Source organism: Podarcis gaigeae (genome assembly GCF_964106915.1).
Source record: "Podarcis gaigeae genome assembly, chromosome: 18".
Taxonomy (NCBI): domain Eukaryota; kingdom Metazoa; phylum Chordata; class Lepidosauria; order Squamata; family Lacertidae; genus Podarcis; species Podarcis gaigeae.
This window is the reverse complement of record NC_139696.1, coordinates 10,452,051-10,464,602: the sequence shown is the minus strand read 5'-3', so window position 1 is coordinate 10,464,602 and position 12,552 is coordinate 10,452,051. Positions and strand designations below refer to the sequence as shown.

Genomic DNA, 12,552 nt, shown 5'->3' with positions numbered 1-12,552 from the left:
GAAACAGTGGGCTAAATCAACGAGCGTCTCCCTCTCTCTTTTCATCTCTTAACTTTATTTAATAAATTTCTTTCCTCTTGTCAGGCCTCGTGCATCCTCCAGCTCATGAAATACATCCACAAGCTTCAGATCAAAGAGGTCCCCGTAGCCGAGGAAGTGATCGCTTTGTTCGCTGGGGAGCTCAACCCCGTCGCCCCCAAAGCCCAGAAGAAAGTGCCCATTCCAGAAGGGTAAGATTCTCTCCGCCCGGGTGACGGCATTGGACCTCAGGGTTCTGGGCCTGCAGCCTCACCTGCCTCCCAGCCAGTCTGAGAGGAGTGAAATCAGGGGAAGGCAGAGCAAGGGGTCTTAGGAAGGGCAAGGAGGGACCATGCTATTTCTGTGTTTGCAGCAGGGTCTGCCGCAGTGCACTGTGCATGGGGCTGCCTTTTAAGGTGGTCCAGAAACCATGTTTGGTTCCAAGCGGGTGGGGGGGGTATTTTGAACCTGGGTGCTGCATTCTCTCATGGAGAAGTCTTGGGGAGGGGCAGAGGAAAAGGAAAGGGACAGTGACAAGGGGGGCGGACAGGTGCAACAGATGCAGTTCTTACCCATTGTACAGTAGGTTTCATTCCAGTTGCGCAAAAGGTGTGTACACTCCCCTCTCGTTGCCTCCATAAACACCTCTCTGTTCCCCACCCAGCTGAGCAGAGAGGCACATAAACGGCTCAAGGAAGCATCCCAGCTATGCAAAAGCGCTTCAGGAGGGTGCAGAGTAGCCCTGTGGGAGGGTCCTGTATCGTGATAGCAGTTTTCAAAATTTTGACCCGGCAGTATACTACGAATCGGGGGGGGGGGGGGTGTAGCCAGCCAGGGTCTCTACATATTTCAGACATCGTGATATATTGGTATATCGCAGTGTTTAGCTGGTGATATATTTTGATGTTGAAAACCAGATATCGCCCCGCCTTGAGTTTCCGCAGCCCTGAACTGGAGAAGTGATAATGTTGACTCAAGACTGGGTGTTGTGTTGTTGTGGTGATGGTGATGGTGACAATGATTTGCCCACCCTTCACTCTTAAGAACCCAAAGCAGGTTGCAACAATTAAGAAAATTGCACAGAACAACCTAAAATCACAGAAATAAGGTGGAGTTATAGAATCGCAGACTTGGAAAAGACCACAGGTGTCCAACCCCCTGCAATGCAAGAATCTTTGCCCAACATGGGGCTTGAACCCGTGGCCCTGAGATTTAAGAGTCTATTCTGTTGACAAGAGGCTATATAAATCAAACTAGAATGAGTAACTTTTTGAGTAATCGATAGCAAGGGCAGCTTGGTGGTGATGCGGAGGCTCTCTCCTTTCCCAGCCTGGACCTTGACGCTTGGATCAACGAGCCTCCCTCGGACAGCGAGTCTGAGGACGAGAAGCCCCGGACCATCTTCCACGAGGAGGAGCAGAGGCACGCAAGGCACCGGCAGCCTGAAATGGATGAGGAGGAACTGAAGAGGGTAGGCTGGCTGCAGAACGTCATAGAGTGAAAGAACTGTAGCGTTGGAAGGGACCAGGCCAACCCCCTGCAATGCAGGAATTTATTATGCCCGTCCTGTAGGCATCGTGCCCCTCTGGCTCACGTGAGAAGCCAGCACTTTTAAGTGGGCCCGGAAACTGATTGGCACTCAGTGCAGTCGGGCCAGGAGCAATGCAATGTGCTCAAACTGTTTTGTCCCAGCGAGCAACCTGGCCACTGAATCCGTCTTCAGAGGCAGCCCCACATATAACATGCTGCAGTAATCTAACCTGGAAGTTCCCAGAGCCTAGACAAGTTAGGCTGGTCCTCTCTGGATAGAGACTCAGCTGGGCCCCCAGCCAAAGCTGACGTGGAGCTGGGTGGGGGGTGGGGTCATTTGCACACTCCTTTTTTAAATAAATGAAGCCAAGAAAAATGTTCCAATAACCCTCAATATATTAGATTTTTAAACCCACCGCCGCCGTGCCCCTTGTCTCTCCCTAAAGCGCCGAGAAGTCCGGAAGCAGGAACAAGCGAACAACCCGTTCTACATCAAAAGTTCTCCTTCCCCACAGAAGGTAAGCCCGGATCCTTGTCTGGTAGTCGCAAGGGACCCACTCTAGGGTGATGAGGGCCCCTCTCTTAATGGCAGGGATCCTGCTGTTGTTTTTGATAAGCCACACGGGACCAATGTTGGCACATAACATCCCTTGTTTCCCCACCTGATCTTCTTCCCTCCCCCCCCCCCCCCACCTTGTCCAGAGGTACCAAGATAGCCCCGGCGTCGAGCACATACCTGTGGTGCAAATTGACCTCTCCGTTCCTCTGAAAGTTCCTGGTAAGAGTACTGCCAGTTTCCCAGCATTCCACGCCTGGTGGGTGGAGCTATGCAGATGAGCGGCCTTGATTCTCAGCGCTTCCAAATCAAGTTTTCTGTGCCCTGGTCTCTGCTTCCCACTTCAGATGCTGGGATCCTGAAAGGGCGAGTACACCTGGCTTCCATTTCTCCAGCTGCTAAAGTTGTAACAACAACACAAAAGGGGCATGGCTGCCTTTTAAAGTCCGTTAATTTCAATGGGTCTCCTCTGAGTAAAAACATTAAGCATTGAAAGCTTCCCAATAGGGAGCTGCTTTCAGGTGTCTTCTGAAAGTTGTGTAGTTCTTAATCTCCTTGACATATGAGAGGAGGTTGTTCCACAAGGAGGGTACCACCACCAAGAAGGCCCTCTGCCTGGTTCCCTGTAACCTCACAATGAAGGAACCCCCAGAAGGCCCTCAGAGCCTGGACCTCAGTGCCTGGACTGGACGTTGAGGGTGGAGACGCTCCTTCAGGTATACTGGGTCAAGGCCATTTAGGGCTTTAAATGTCAGCACCAACACTTTGAATTGTGCTTGGAAACGCACTGGGAGCCAACGTAGGTCTTTCAGGACTGGTGTTATATGGTCCCAGACACCAGTCTGGCTGCTGCATTCTGGATTAGTTGTCGTTTCCAAGTCACCTTCAAAAGTAGCTCCACGGAGAGTGCATTGCAGTAGTCCAAGCGGGACCAGAGCGTGCACCACTCTGGCGAGACGGTGCACAGGCAGGGAGGGTCTCAGATGGAGCTGGTAGACAGCCACCCTGGGCGCAGAATTGACCATGGACAGCGGTGAGTCCAAAATGACTCCCAGGCTGTGTACCTTGGCCAGCGTTTCCTTTCAAGGCTGGTGCTCAGCCCACTGCCCCTCTTGAGAACTCGCTGTGTCCCTCCCTGCCCATCAATGCAGGCTTGCCGGTTTCTGACCAGTATGTGAAGCTGGAAGAGGAGCGTCGGCACCAGCAGAAGCTGGAGAAGGACAAGAAGAAGAAGAAGCAGAAGAAGCAGGAGAAGGAGAAGCGGGGAAAGCACCACCGGCGCCACAACTCGCTGCACACCGAGAGCGACGAGGACATTGCGCCCGCACAACATGTGGACATCATCACGGAGGAGATGCCAGAAGTAAGCCGTGGCGGGGAGCGTATGACTGATGCACGAATCAAGGCACCCACCCTGTTTTTCCTGGTGTTCCCTGGCCATGGGTGGATTGGGAACCAACCTGGTTACAAATCCTGATGGGTGGTGGTGGTAGTAGTAGTAGTGGTAATAATAATAATAATAATAATAATAATAATAATAATAATAATAATGTCATCATTTGTACCCCACCCATCTGGCTGGGTTTCTCCAGCCACTCAGGGTGGCTTACAGCACATTAAAAAATTGCAAAACATTAAAAATTGCCCAAAAAACTAGTTATGGGTACGGACCGGCTGTCTGTCAAACAGCTCTTACTGTCATGAAGTTCTTCTCAAGGTTTATTCCGAATCTTTCTTGACACTTGAAGTCCCTCCCTCTGGAGCAGGAGCAAACAAACTTGATAAGCTTCTCTCTCCGTTAAACGGTCACTGCGTAGTTTTTAGGGGGGGGGGGAGCAGGCAAGGTAACAGCAGATAAAATTCATTCTTATGGTGTGGTTTCAGGCTTGAGGTTGATAGCTAGCTGGTCATAACTTTTTAGCAGGTGAGGGTGTCTGACGTGCTCACGCTGTGCTAAATGCAGGTGAATCTGGGGGTGGGAGGGAGTGCAGAAATAGAGGGGCTGTGTTCTCCCCCCGCAGTTGGAGGCAGCAGTGCTTCTGCACTCCGGTTGCTGGGAATCACAGGGAGAGTTCCTGTTTTGCTCAGGTCCGGCTTGAGAGCTTCCCGTTGATGCTTCTGGTTGGCTGCTATGAGAGCAGGTGGCTGGACTGTAGAAGGGCCCCCTTTGGCCAGATGCAGCAGGCAAATTCTTACACTCTTAATCGGGCAAATGAAATCCTGCTGCAGCAGAGTACGGTGGCCCAGTCATTATCTCTTGGTTCAGGGTGGTGGGAACATATTTCTGACTGCAAAAAAATTCTGTCGCTGTGGCAATGGAGGGTAGGTCACCAGCCCCTCTTTCCCCCGCCCCTTGGAGACCAGCACCTCTTTGACCCACTCCCTCTTTCTTCTCTTGTGGCTTTCCCCCCAGAATGCTCTGCCCAGCGACGAAGATGACAAGGACCCCAACGACCCCTACAAGGCCCTGGACATCGACCTCGACAAGTAAGGAAAAAGCTGGGCTGGCTAGTGTTCTTCTGCTTTCCTGGCTAGCGTTAAACCTTCCTGAGGCCTGTTGCTTTGCCACTCTCTGTGGGATGATGATAATAATAATAATTAATATTTTTTTATTTATACCCCACCCTTCCCAGTTCAGAAAACGGGGCTCAGGGCGGCTAACAACACATTTAAAACACTTAATTGATGCAACAAAAAACAGCATCGGAGTGCAAGGAGCCTTTGGCTAGCCGGGCTTTTTGCTGAACTACAAGTCCCATCACCCCCAGCCATCGGCCATGCTTGTGGGGGCTGGTGGGAGTTGTATTTCAGCAATGCCTGGAGGGCCAAAGTTTCCCTACTCTTGGTTGTGGACTAGCAATATTTCATTCATTTGTTTCAGGTATTTAGGTGGAGAGATGGAGATGGCTTAATATTCAGATTTCTAAGCCATGCGCATGAATTGTGGGTGTTTTTTTAGAAAAGAAAATCAGTACTTGAGAATGAGAACAATTCAAATATAGACCGCTTGCTAGTATGGCAAGCGCTCCTTTATGTCGCATGCGACCTCTGGGGTGAGCTTGGTTTGGGGCAGACACTGACCTTGTGGGCCAGATTAGACCCAGAGGTCACAGGTACCCCCCCATGTCTTCACCTTGTGGGCTTAGCTTTGTTTAGGGGGTGAAGCCATTGATTTGAAGACTTCCATTGCGTCTTTTAAAAGGCTAGGTTTGCTCCTCAGGGTCTTCCAGCTCTTCCGTTTGTATGTTCTGTGAGGCATCACCAGAATTATTTTGCATTTCTCGCTCTCTGTCTCTTTCCCTCCTGCTTCTTCCATTCGCACAGTTGCTGTATTCTGTCGTCATGTGTATTTTATTTTATTTTTTTCCTCTCTCCCTCTCTTTCTCTCTGTCTTTCAAACACAGTCTGGTTTCAGGGAAATCGGCGAGGTAAGCGCTCCCCTCTCCCCCTCTCTCTCTCTCTCTCTCTCTCTCTCTCTCTCTCTCCAGTGTACGGGAAGTTGTTCTTTTTACAATTTATTAAATTTGCATACTGCCCCTTTATCCATAGATCTCAGGGCAGTTCACAACATAAAATTACAATGCAAAAACCGCAAGTTGGCTGCTCCCTTTCTGACGTCGTAAAACCCCTGCACGGCCAAAAGAGCTGCTGACCCAGCCACCCCACCCCAAATTGCGGCAGAAAAAAGAGACTCTCCGTATTTTGAGAGTCTAGGGGGGGAAATCAATTCTCTCTCTCTCTTCTGCCTACATAGACCTAAATTTGCATGTTTGTGGCCTGGAACAAAAGAAACGTTTTTTAAAAATCCTAGTTTTCACTAAAGCAACTTACAAAATAAAAAACATGCAGTATGCAAAACTGAAAATCCAAGAACAGCATTTATGGTGCAAAGGCCTCCTGGAATAAACCTGTTTCAGTCTTGCATCTGGTGCTTGCCTGATTTCTAGTGACAGGGAGTTCCATGATCTGAATGGTGTTTGTTTGTTCGCTTGCTTGCCTGGAGCCAATTTTCCGTTCGCCATAGGCGACCAGGAAAGCAGCTGTATGCAATCCACCTCGCTGTTAACATGTTGTAGTGCTCCTGAAACTTACTCCAGGACAGCCTTCCGCAGCCCAGGTGCCCTTCAGATGTTCTGGAATTTCCGCCATCATGACCCCCCAGCAGCCGCAGCCAGCATGGGGGCTGCTAAGAGTTGTGGTCCAGAGCCGCTGGAGGGCACCAGATGGCAAAGACTGGTGTTGGGGAACTTCTAGTCACCCTCAGGCCATTTCAGAGGGTTCATTCAGCGACGGAGCTGTGGTCAATCACAGCTTCCTGGGAGCGTACCTGTGTGCTATGCATGAGAGTGTGTGTGGTGTTAATTCTGGCCTTGCAATGGGCACCATATTACTGGCCCTGCTAGAATCTTGCTTTTGGGTTGGAAAACAGGAGGCTGGATCTTGAGATGGTGTTTTTTGCAGCCCGGGTTGAATTTGTATATTTATTTACCCTTCACCTGAAGATCACAAGGCAGTTCACGGCGTAAAAATGCAAAATGAGATGCAAAAATGCAAAACGAAACGCGTAGTTAAAAGCAAACAAACCTCCCCTGTCCTTCCTTCCCACTAAAAAGGCCTTTGGCGGACAGCGAGAAGCTTCCGGTGCAGAGACACAGGAACGCCGACGACCTCAAGTCGCCCCAGGAGGCGGAAGTGCTCTCCACAGAGAAGAAGAGCAAGCGACCAAAGAAGAAGGAGAAGAAGCACAAAGACAAGGAACGGGAGAAAGAGAAGAGGAAGGAGAGGGAGAGGAAGATTGAGGAGGAGGTGGAGGAGGAGCAAGAGGAAGAGGAGAAGAAGAAGGTAACACACCCACACACCTGTGCTCTTCTCAAGTCTGGTCTCTTCCGTTCAGAGCAGGGACGGGGAGCCCCGTGGAGGGTCCGGCCATTGCACTCTGATTCCCAGCACCCAAGTCTGATGGGAATTATAGTTCAGCTGCTGCATTCCAGCAGGGCTCATCAGTCGCGGGTGATAGTGGGAGTTATAGTTCAAAAGTACCCAGAAATGGGTACAGGGTTTGCTGTTTTCATACACTTCGTGTATCGGGGTGGAGTGGTGGTGGTGGTGGTGGTGATTATTATTATTATTATTATTATTATTATCATCATTATTATTATTATTTGTAAGATTTAAATACAGTGGTGCCCCGCAAGACGAATGCCTCGCAAGACGGAAAACTCGCTAGACGAAAGAGTTTTCCGTTTTGGAGGTGCTTCGCAAAACGAATTTCCTTTGGGCTTTCTTCGCAAGACGAAAATGTCTTGCGAGTTCCTGCGGGTTTTTTTTCCTTTTCCCCCCCTTTTTCTAAGCCGCTTATCCGCTAAGCCGAAAAGCCGCTAATAGCGCTAATCCGCTAAGCCGTCAATGGGCTTGCTTCGCAAGACGAAAATACCGCTAGACGAAGAGACTCGCGGAACGGATTCTTTTTGTCTTGCGAGGAACCACTGTATGTTGTAAAAGAAAGTGCACTACAGGTAACCCACAGTCCTTTTTTGCTCCCCTTCTCTCTTGTTCCAGCAGGAAGACATGGACTTCTGGCTTTCTGACGGTCCGCCGCCTGCAGCTGCTACGGAAGCAAAGGTTAATCTCCATTGCAGAGCTCTGGAATGGTGTGTGTGTGTGTGTGTGTGTGTGTGTGTGTGTGCGCACGTGCGCATGCAAGTATTGCAACCTCAGGTATATACGTATTTTTCGCTCCGTCAGACGCACTTTATTCCTTCTAAAAAGTAAGGGGAGATGTCTGTGCATCTTATGGAGCAAATGTGTGGTCAATCGCTGGCTGCCTTTCTGGCCCCGCTCCCTTGCCCAGGCCTCCATTGTTGTATGTCCTGCAGACTGAGACTGTTTGTTTCCCCAGTGACATGTGACTGGCTGATTAGGTTATCTGTCTGGAAACTGTAGAAAGGGCTCCCCTTCCTTTCCTAAAGAAGCTGCAGAACTTTGAGCTGAACCGCATAAAAACAGAATTTTTTTTCCCTTTGCAAAGTAAGCTCAACAACTTTGAGCTGATCCTCAAAAAAGGGGGCTTTTCCCCTTTGCAAAAGAAGCTGCACAACTGTGAGCTGATCCCAAAAAAACACACCAGGGCTTTCCCCCTTTCCCCCTCTAAAAACTAGGTGTATCTTATAGAGCGAAAAAGATAGTGAGCCAGGCATCAAAGGACTCCTTAAACCAGTGGTTTTCAACCAGTGCACTGTGGCACCCTGGGGTGCACTGAATGTTGGTCAGGGGTGCTGCAGGCAACACTGGCCTCTGTCCCTCTTTCTTTCCTTCCTTCCTTCCTTCCTTCCTTCCCTCCCTCCCTCCCTCCCTCCTCTGGTGCCCTCTTGCGTCTTCCTCCCAAAGGCTTGCATGGCTGTTCATTGCAGCAGCCCCGGCTACAGGCTCCCCAGGCAAATGGTGCCTCTGGGGCTGGCCAGGTGGTGCTTCCCAGGCACCTGTGGGGCAGTGTGAGGAAGCACCTCTCTTTGGGGCAGGCGGGCAGCTCAGAAACTAAGGGCAGCAACTGCCCAGAGGACTCCCAAGGAAAGAGGAGAGGAGGCTGAGGGAACACTCCACAAGGGAAGGCGTTCGAAAAAGGGTAAGAGGCTGCCAGCTCTGCATAACTGGGCTCCTGAGCCTCACAGGGGTGCCGCAGAAAGAATGGAGTTGGTCAAAAAGCTGTGGACTCAAAAAGCTTCAAAAAAAGCTGGTTTAGGTGAAGACCTTGGGACCTGTTGCTCCCATGTTTTCTATCCCTGTCCCCAGTATCTCAGCGATAAGACTCGGATATAAGGTACAGTGGTGCCCCGCAAGACGAATGCCTCGCAAGACGGAAAACCCGCTAGACGAAAGGGTTTTCCGTTTTGGAGGTGCTTCGCAAAACGAATTTCCTATGGGCTTGCTTCGCAAGACGAAAATGTCTTGCGAGTTCCTGCGGGTTTTTTTCCCTCCCCCCCCCCTTTTTCCCAAGCCGCTAAGCCGCTTAACAGCTGATCCGCTAAGCCGCTTAACAGCTGATCTGCTAAGCCGCTTATCAGCTGAGCCGCTAAGCCGCTTAACAGCTGAGCCGCTAAGCCGCTTATCAGCTGAGCCGCTAAGCCGCTAATGGGCTTGCTTCGCAAGACGAAGAGACTCGCGGAACGGATTCTTTTCGTCTTGCGAGGCACCACTGTATCAGGAGTATCTTAAGATCTCCTGGAGCCATGTTATTAAGGGCCTTGTAAATTAACGCAAGCACCCTGAGCCTGGCCCGGTACACAAGCAGCCAGTGGGCTTGGGGGAGGGATGCAAGCAGGGAGGTGCCCACAGTTTGAGGGCATGAACCATTGTAAAGTAAGACCCCTCCTTGCCCCTCTGGGAGAGCCTCCTAGATGTCCCTTAGTCCCTTGGCTTGCTTTTTGAGCATTTTCCACCAGACGTCAATGAGATAAGCTAGAACTTTTAGAAGACATCTGAAGGTGGCCCTGCATGGGGAGGTTTTTAATGTTTGATGTCTAACTGTGTTTTAATTTGTTGAAAGCTGCCCCAGAGTGGCTGGGGCAACCCAGCTAGATGGGCTTAGTATAAATAATTTCAATCTTGCCGCCTCCCTTTAGAGCCCTTCTGAGCCGAGCGTGAACCTCGCGGGGGCTGGGGAGCCAGTGGGGGCCCAGAAGGAAGTGCGAGAAGAAGAGCTGGAGGAGGAAGATGAAGGAAAGGTGAGTGGCCAAGTCCCTGCCCCCGACTGCCCAAAAAGAGGGGAGGAGTAGGGGGGTTGTCAGTCGGCTTCTTTTATTGATTACTTGAATATTTGCGACCCATGCTTTCATAAGATATGTCAAGCCAGCTTGCAATATGGAATACAATATAACCAATTGTCCAGTCTGGACACGGAGGTCCAGCTCCTAGGGCCTTCTGGCGGTTCCCTCCCTGCAAGAAGTGAAGTTACAGGGAAGCAGGCAGAGGGCCTTCTCGGTGGTGGTGCCCACCCTGTGGAACGCCCTCCCAACAGATTATTATTATTATTAATTAAAAACCACAATGACAGCAGTAGATGCTGCTTGGTTAAGGAGAAACATCCGTAGTGTGAAGCGCCTGTCCCAAAAGCGGTTTTTGAGAGACTTTGGAAGCAAGGCAGGGGCAGTTCCCTCTATGGTCAGGGAGCTGCACAGGGCAGGGCCTGGCGGAGATCGCCAAGGTTCACACCTTGGCTTTTAATGGGCGATATGGGAGGAAGGTGTCTGACCCCTGGATTTCCCCCTGGCCCAGTCGAAATCCTCCAAGCACAAGAAGAAGAAGCACAAAAAAGAGGAGAAGTCCAAGGATAAGAAGTCGAAGAAACACCAGGGCAACAGTGGAGAGGAGCTCCCTGCAGAATCGGTGCAGAACGGGACGCTGGAGGATGAACCGCTACCGGTGAGGAAGGATCTTATAATTGCATTTTTGGGGGTTTTCCCCTTATTATTATTAACTTGTTTTTTATTGGTATTTTAAATGACTATTTTAGGCCCTCTGGCAAACTGCTTGAGAGGTCTTTGGCAGGATTTCCCAAACTCAGGTCTCCAGCTGTTTTTGGACTACAACTCCCATCATCCCTAGTTAGCAGGACCCGTGGTTAGGATGATGGGAATTGTAGTCCCAAAACCAGCTGGAGACCCAAGTTTGGGAAACACTCCTGTATAGAGATTTCTTTTAATCATAGCCAGTGTTGGTCCTGCCCAAAGTAGACCCACTGAAATTGATAGGCATTACTAACTTCTCTTAATTTCAGTAGGTTTACCCTGAGCAGAACTTTATATATATTTACTGCGTTTATAAACTTGCCTTTTTCTATAACGGACTCAAGTTGGCCTACATTTAGTCCGTACAAAAACCCTGCAAGGTAGGTTAGGCTGAGAGTGAGTGACTGGCGCAAGGCCACCCTGACAGCTTCTTAGCTGAGTAGGGATTCAAACCCGGTCTCCCAAGTGCTCTTCCGGCGCTCTAACCACGCTGTCTCTCCACACATAATTGGCCGCAGCTCAGGAATGACGCCCTTTTCTTTCTGCCTTCCAGCCAATGTCAAGTTACGCCCTCCTTGCCGAAAACGCGTACATCAAAATGGTGAGTGGGGTTGGGTCTGCGCCTCCGTGGAGCGCAAGAGCCTTAAATGTGCAGTGGTTAAGTGATGGTGTCCCGCTCCGCTACTGCTCCCTCTTCACAAATGCCTTCTCCCGCAGACCTACGACATCCAGGGGAACCTGCAGAACGACAGCCAGGTGACCGTTTCCATCATCTTCGAGAACAAAAGCAGCAGCTTCCTGAAGAGCATGGAGCTGAACGTCTTGGACTCACTCAACACAAAAATGTTCCGGCCAGAAGGCTCCTCCATACATGACGGAATTCCTGTCCCTTTCCAGCTGCCCCCTGGTATGTCCCGTCTTTGCTGGGGAGGGGGGGTGCAGGGTTGGCCAGAGGCGTCAAGGAGCGTCAAGAGAGCCTCCCTTTCCACGAAAACTTTAATGGCATCAAAGGGGTCATGTCTAGATTAAGCCCAGGGGAACCTTTCAAATTATTATTATTATTATTATTATTATTATTATGCCAGAAGACAATTATTAGAGGCCTTACAACTCAATAGGCCGACTTCTACGCTACCAACGGTTCAGAACTGCTTTCGGACAGTAATGATCAAATTACTTTAATAGTGACTGTATTTTTGAGTGCTGTCCATGTAGAAAGACTGGGCCATTATAAAGAGATTTAGTGGTTGTATTATTTATGCAAATTGATTTTCTTTGGAGCTAAAGATCTGACTGGGACAAACCTTGTTATGTTGAGCTTGTATTTTGCATACTGTAATTTGTATACGGTGTCTGTTCGATAATGTGTGGTTTGCTATGCCTAATAAAGGATATTATTATTATTATTATTATTATTATTATTATTATTATTATTATTATTACTACTGCCACTAGCCATATCAATAAGATAAAATATACTGGGGAATATGTTCTGGAGGTTTACTGGAAGTTTCCATTAATACAAATTACAGGATTTGATAGTAGTTTGGGGGGAGGGCAGTCTTCTCTGTAGCTGTGTGACTTTGCTGAGGGTCTTTGATGCTTTTCATTTTCATACTCTTCCAAACTATGTGTTTAAGAACAAACTATGTGTTTAAGCCTCTGTGTGGGTTTGGTAGGGCTCCCCCCCCCCCCAAATCAATCAAGCTTGAGCCAAAATGGAGGAGAGTGAATATTTGTGAATTTATTTCTTTTCTCTTTCCCCTGCCTCTACTCCCTTCTCCCAATTTAGGGGTGTCCAACGAAGCCCAGTTTGTCTTCACCTTGCAAAGTATTGTCATGGCGCAGAAACTAAAAGGAACCCTCGCGTTTATCGTCAAAGTAAGGGCCTTTTCCACTTTCCCAGTGCCTGAATTCTATTATTATTATTGCTATTACTATTAC

At 49.4% G+C, this 12,552-nt stretch overlaps 1 protein-coding gene across 3 annotated transcripts in view; it reads left to right on the top strand.

Annotated features, from left to right (window-relative positions):
- AP3D1 (adaptor related protein complex 3 subunit delta 1) overlaps nt 1-12,552 on the top strand; it is a 51,965-nt gene that overhangs the window by 33,771 nt on the left and 5,642 nt on the right. The window contains exons 16-29 of one of the 3 annotated variants that reach the window (XM_083720203.1): nt 85-230; nt 1,348-1,489; nt 1,995-2,066; nt 2,251-2,326; nt 3,256-3,467; nt 4,518-4,591; nt 5,509-5,532; nt 6,718-6,946; nt 7,667-7,726; nt 9,724-9,825; nt 10,376-10,522; nt 11,162-11,209; nt 11,326-11,515; nt 12,401-12,489. In XM_083720203.1, the coding sequence (XP_083576329.1) occupies nt 85-230; nt 1,348-1,489; nt 1,995-2,066; nt 2,251-2,326; nt 3,256-3,467; nt 4,518-4,591; nt 5,509-5,532; nt 6,718-6,946; nt 7,667-7,726; nt 9,724-9,825; nt 10,376-10,522; nt 11,162-11,209; nt 11,326-11,515; nt 12,401-12,489 (1,611 nt within the window). The remainder of the gene's footprint in view (nt 1-84; nt 231-1,347; nt 1,490-1,994; nt 2,067-2,250; nt 2,327-3,255; nt 3,468-4,517; nt 4,592-5,508; nt 5,533-6,717; nt 6,947-7,666; nt 7,727-9,723; nt 9,826-10,375; nt 10,523-11,161; nt 11,210-11,325; nt 11,516-12,400; nt 12,490-12,552) is intronic. The other 2 variants (XM_083720204.1, XM_083720205.1) reach the window with 2 other exon arrangements.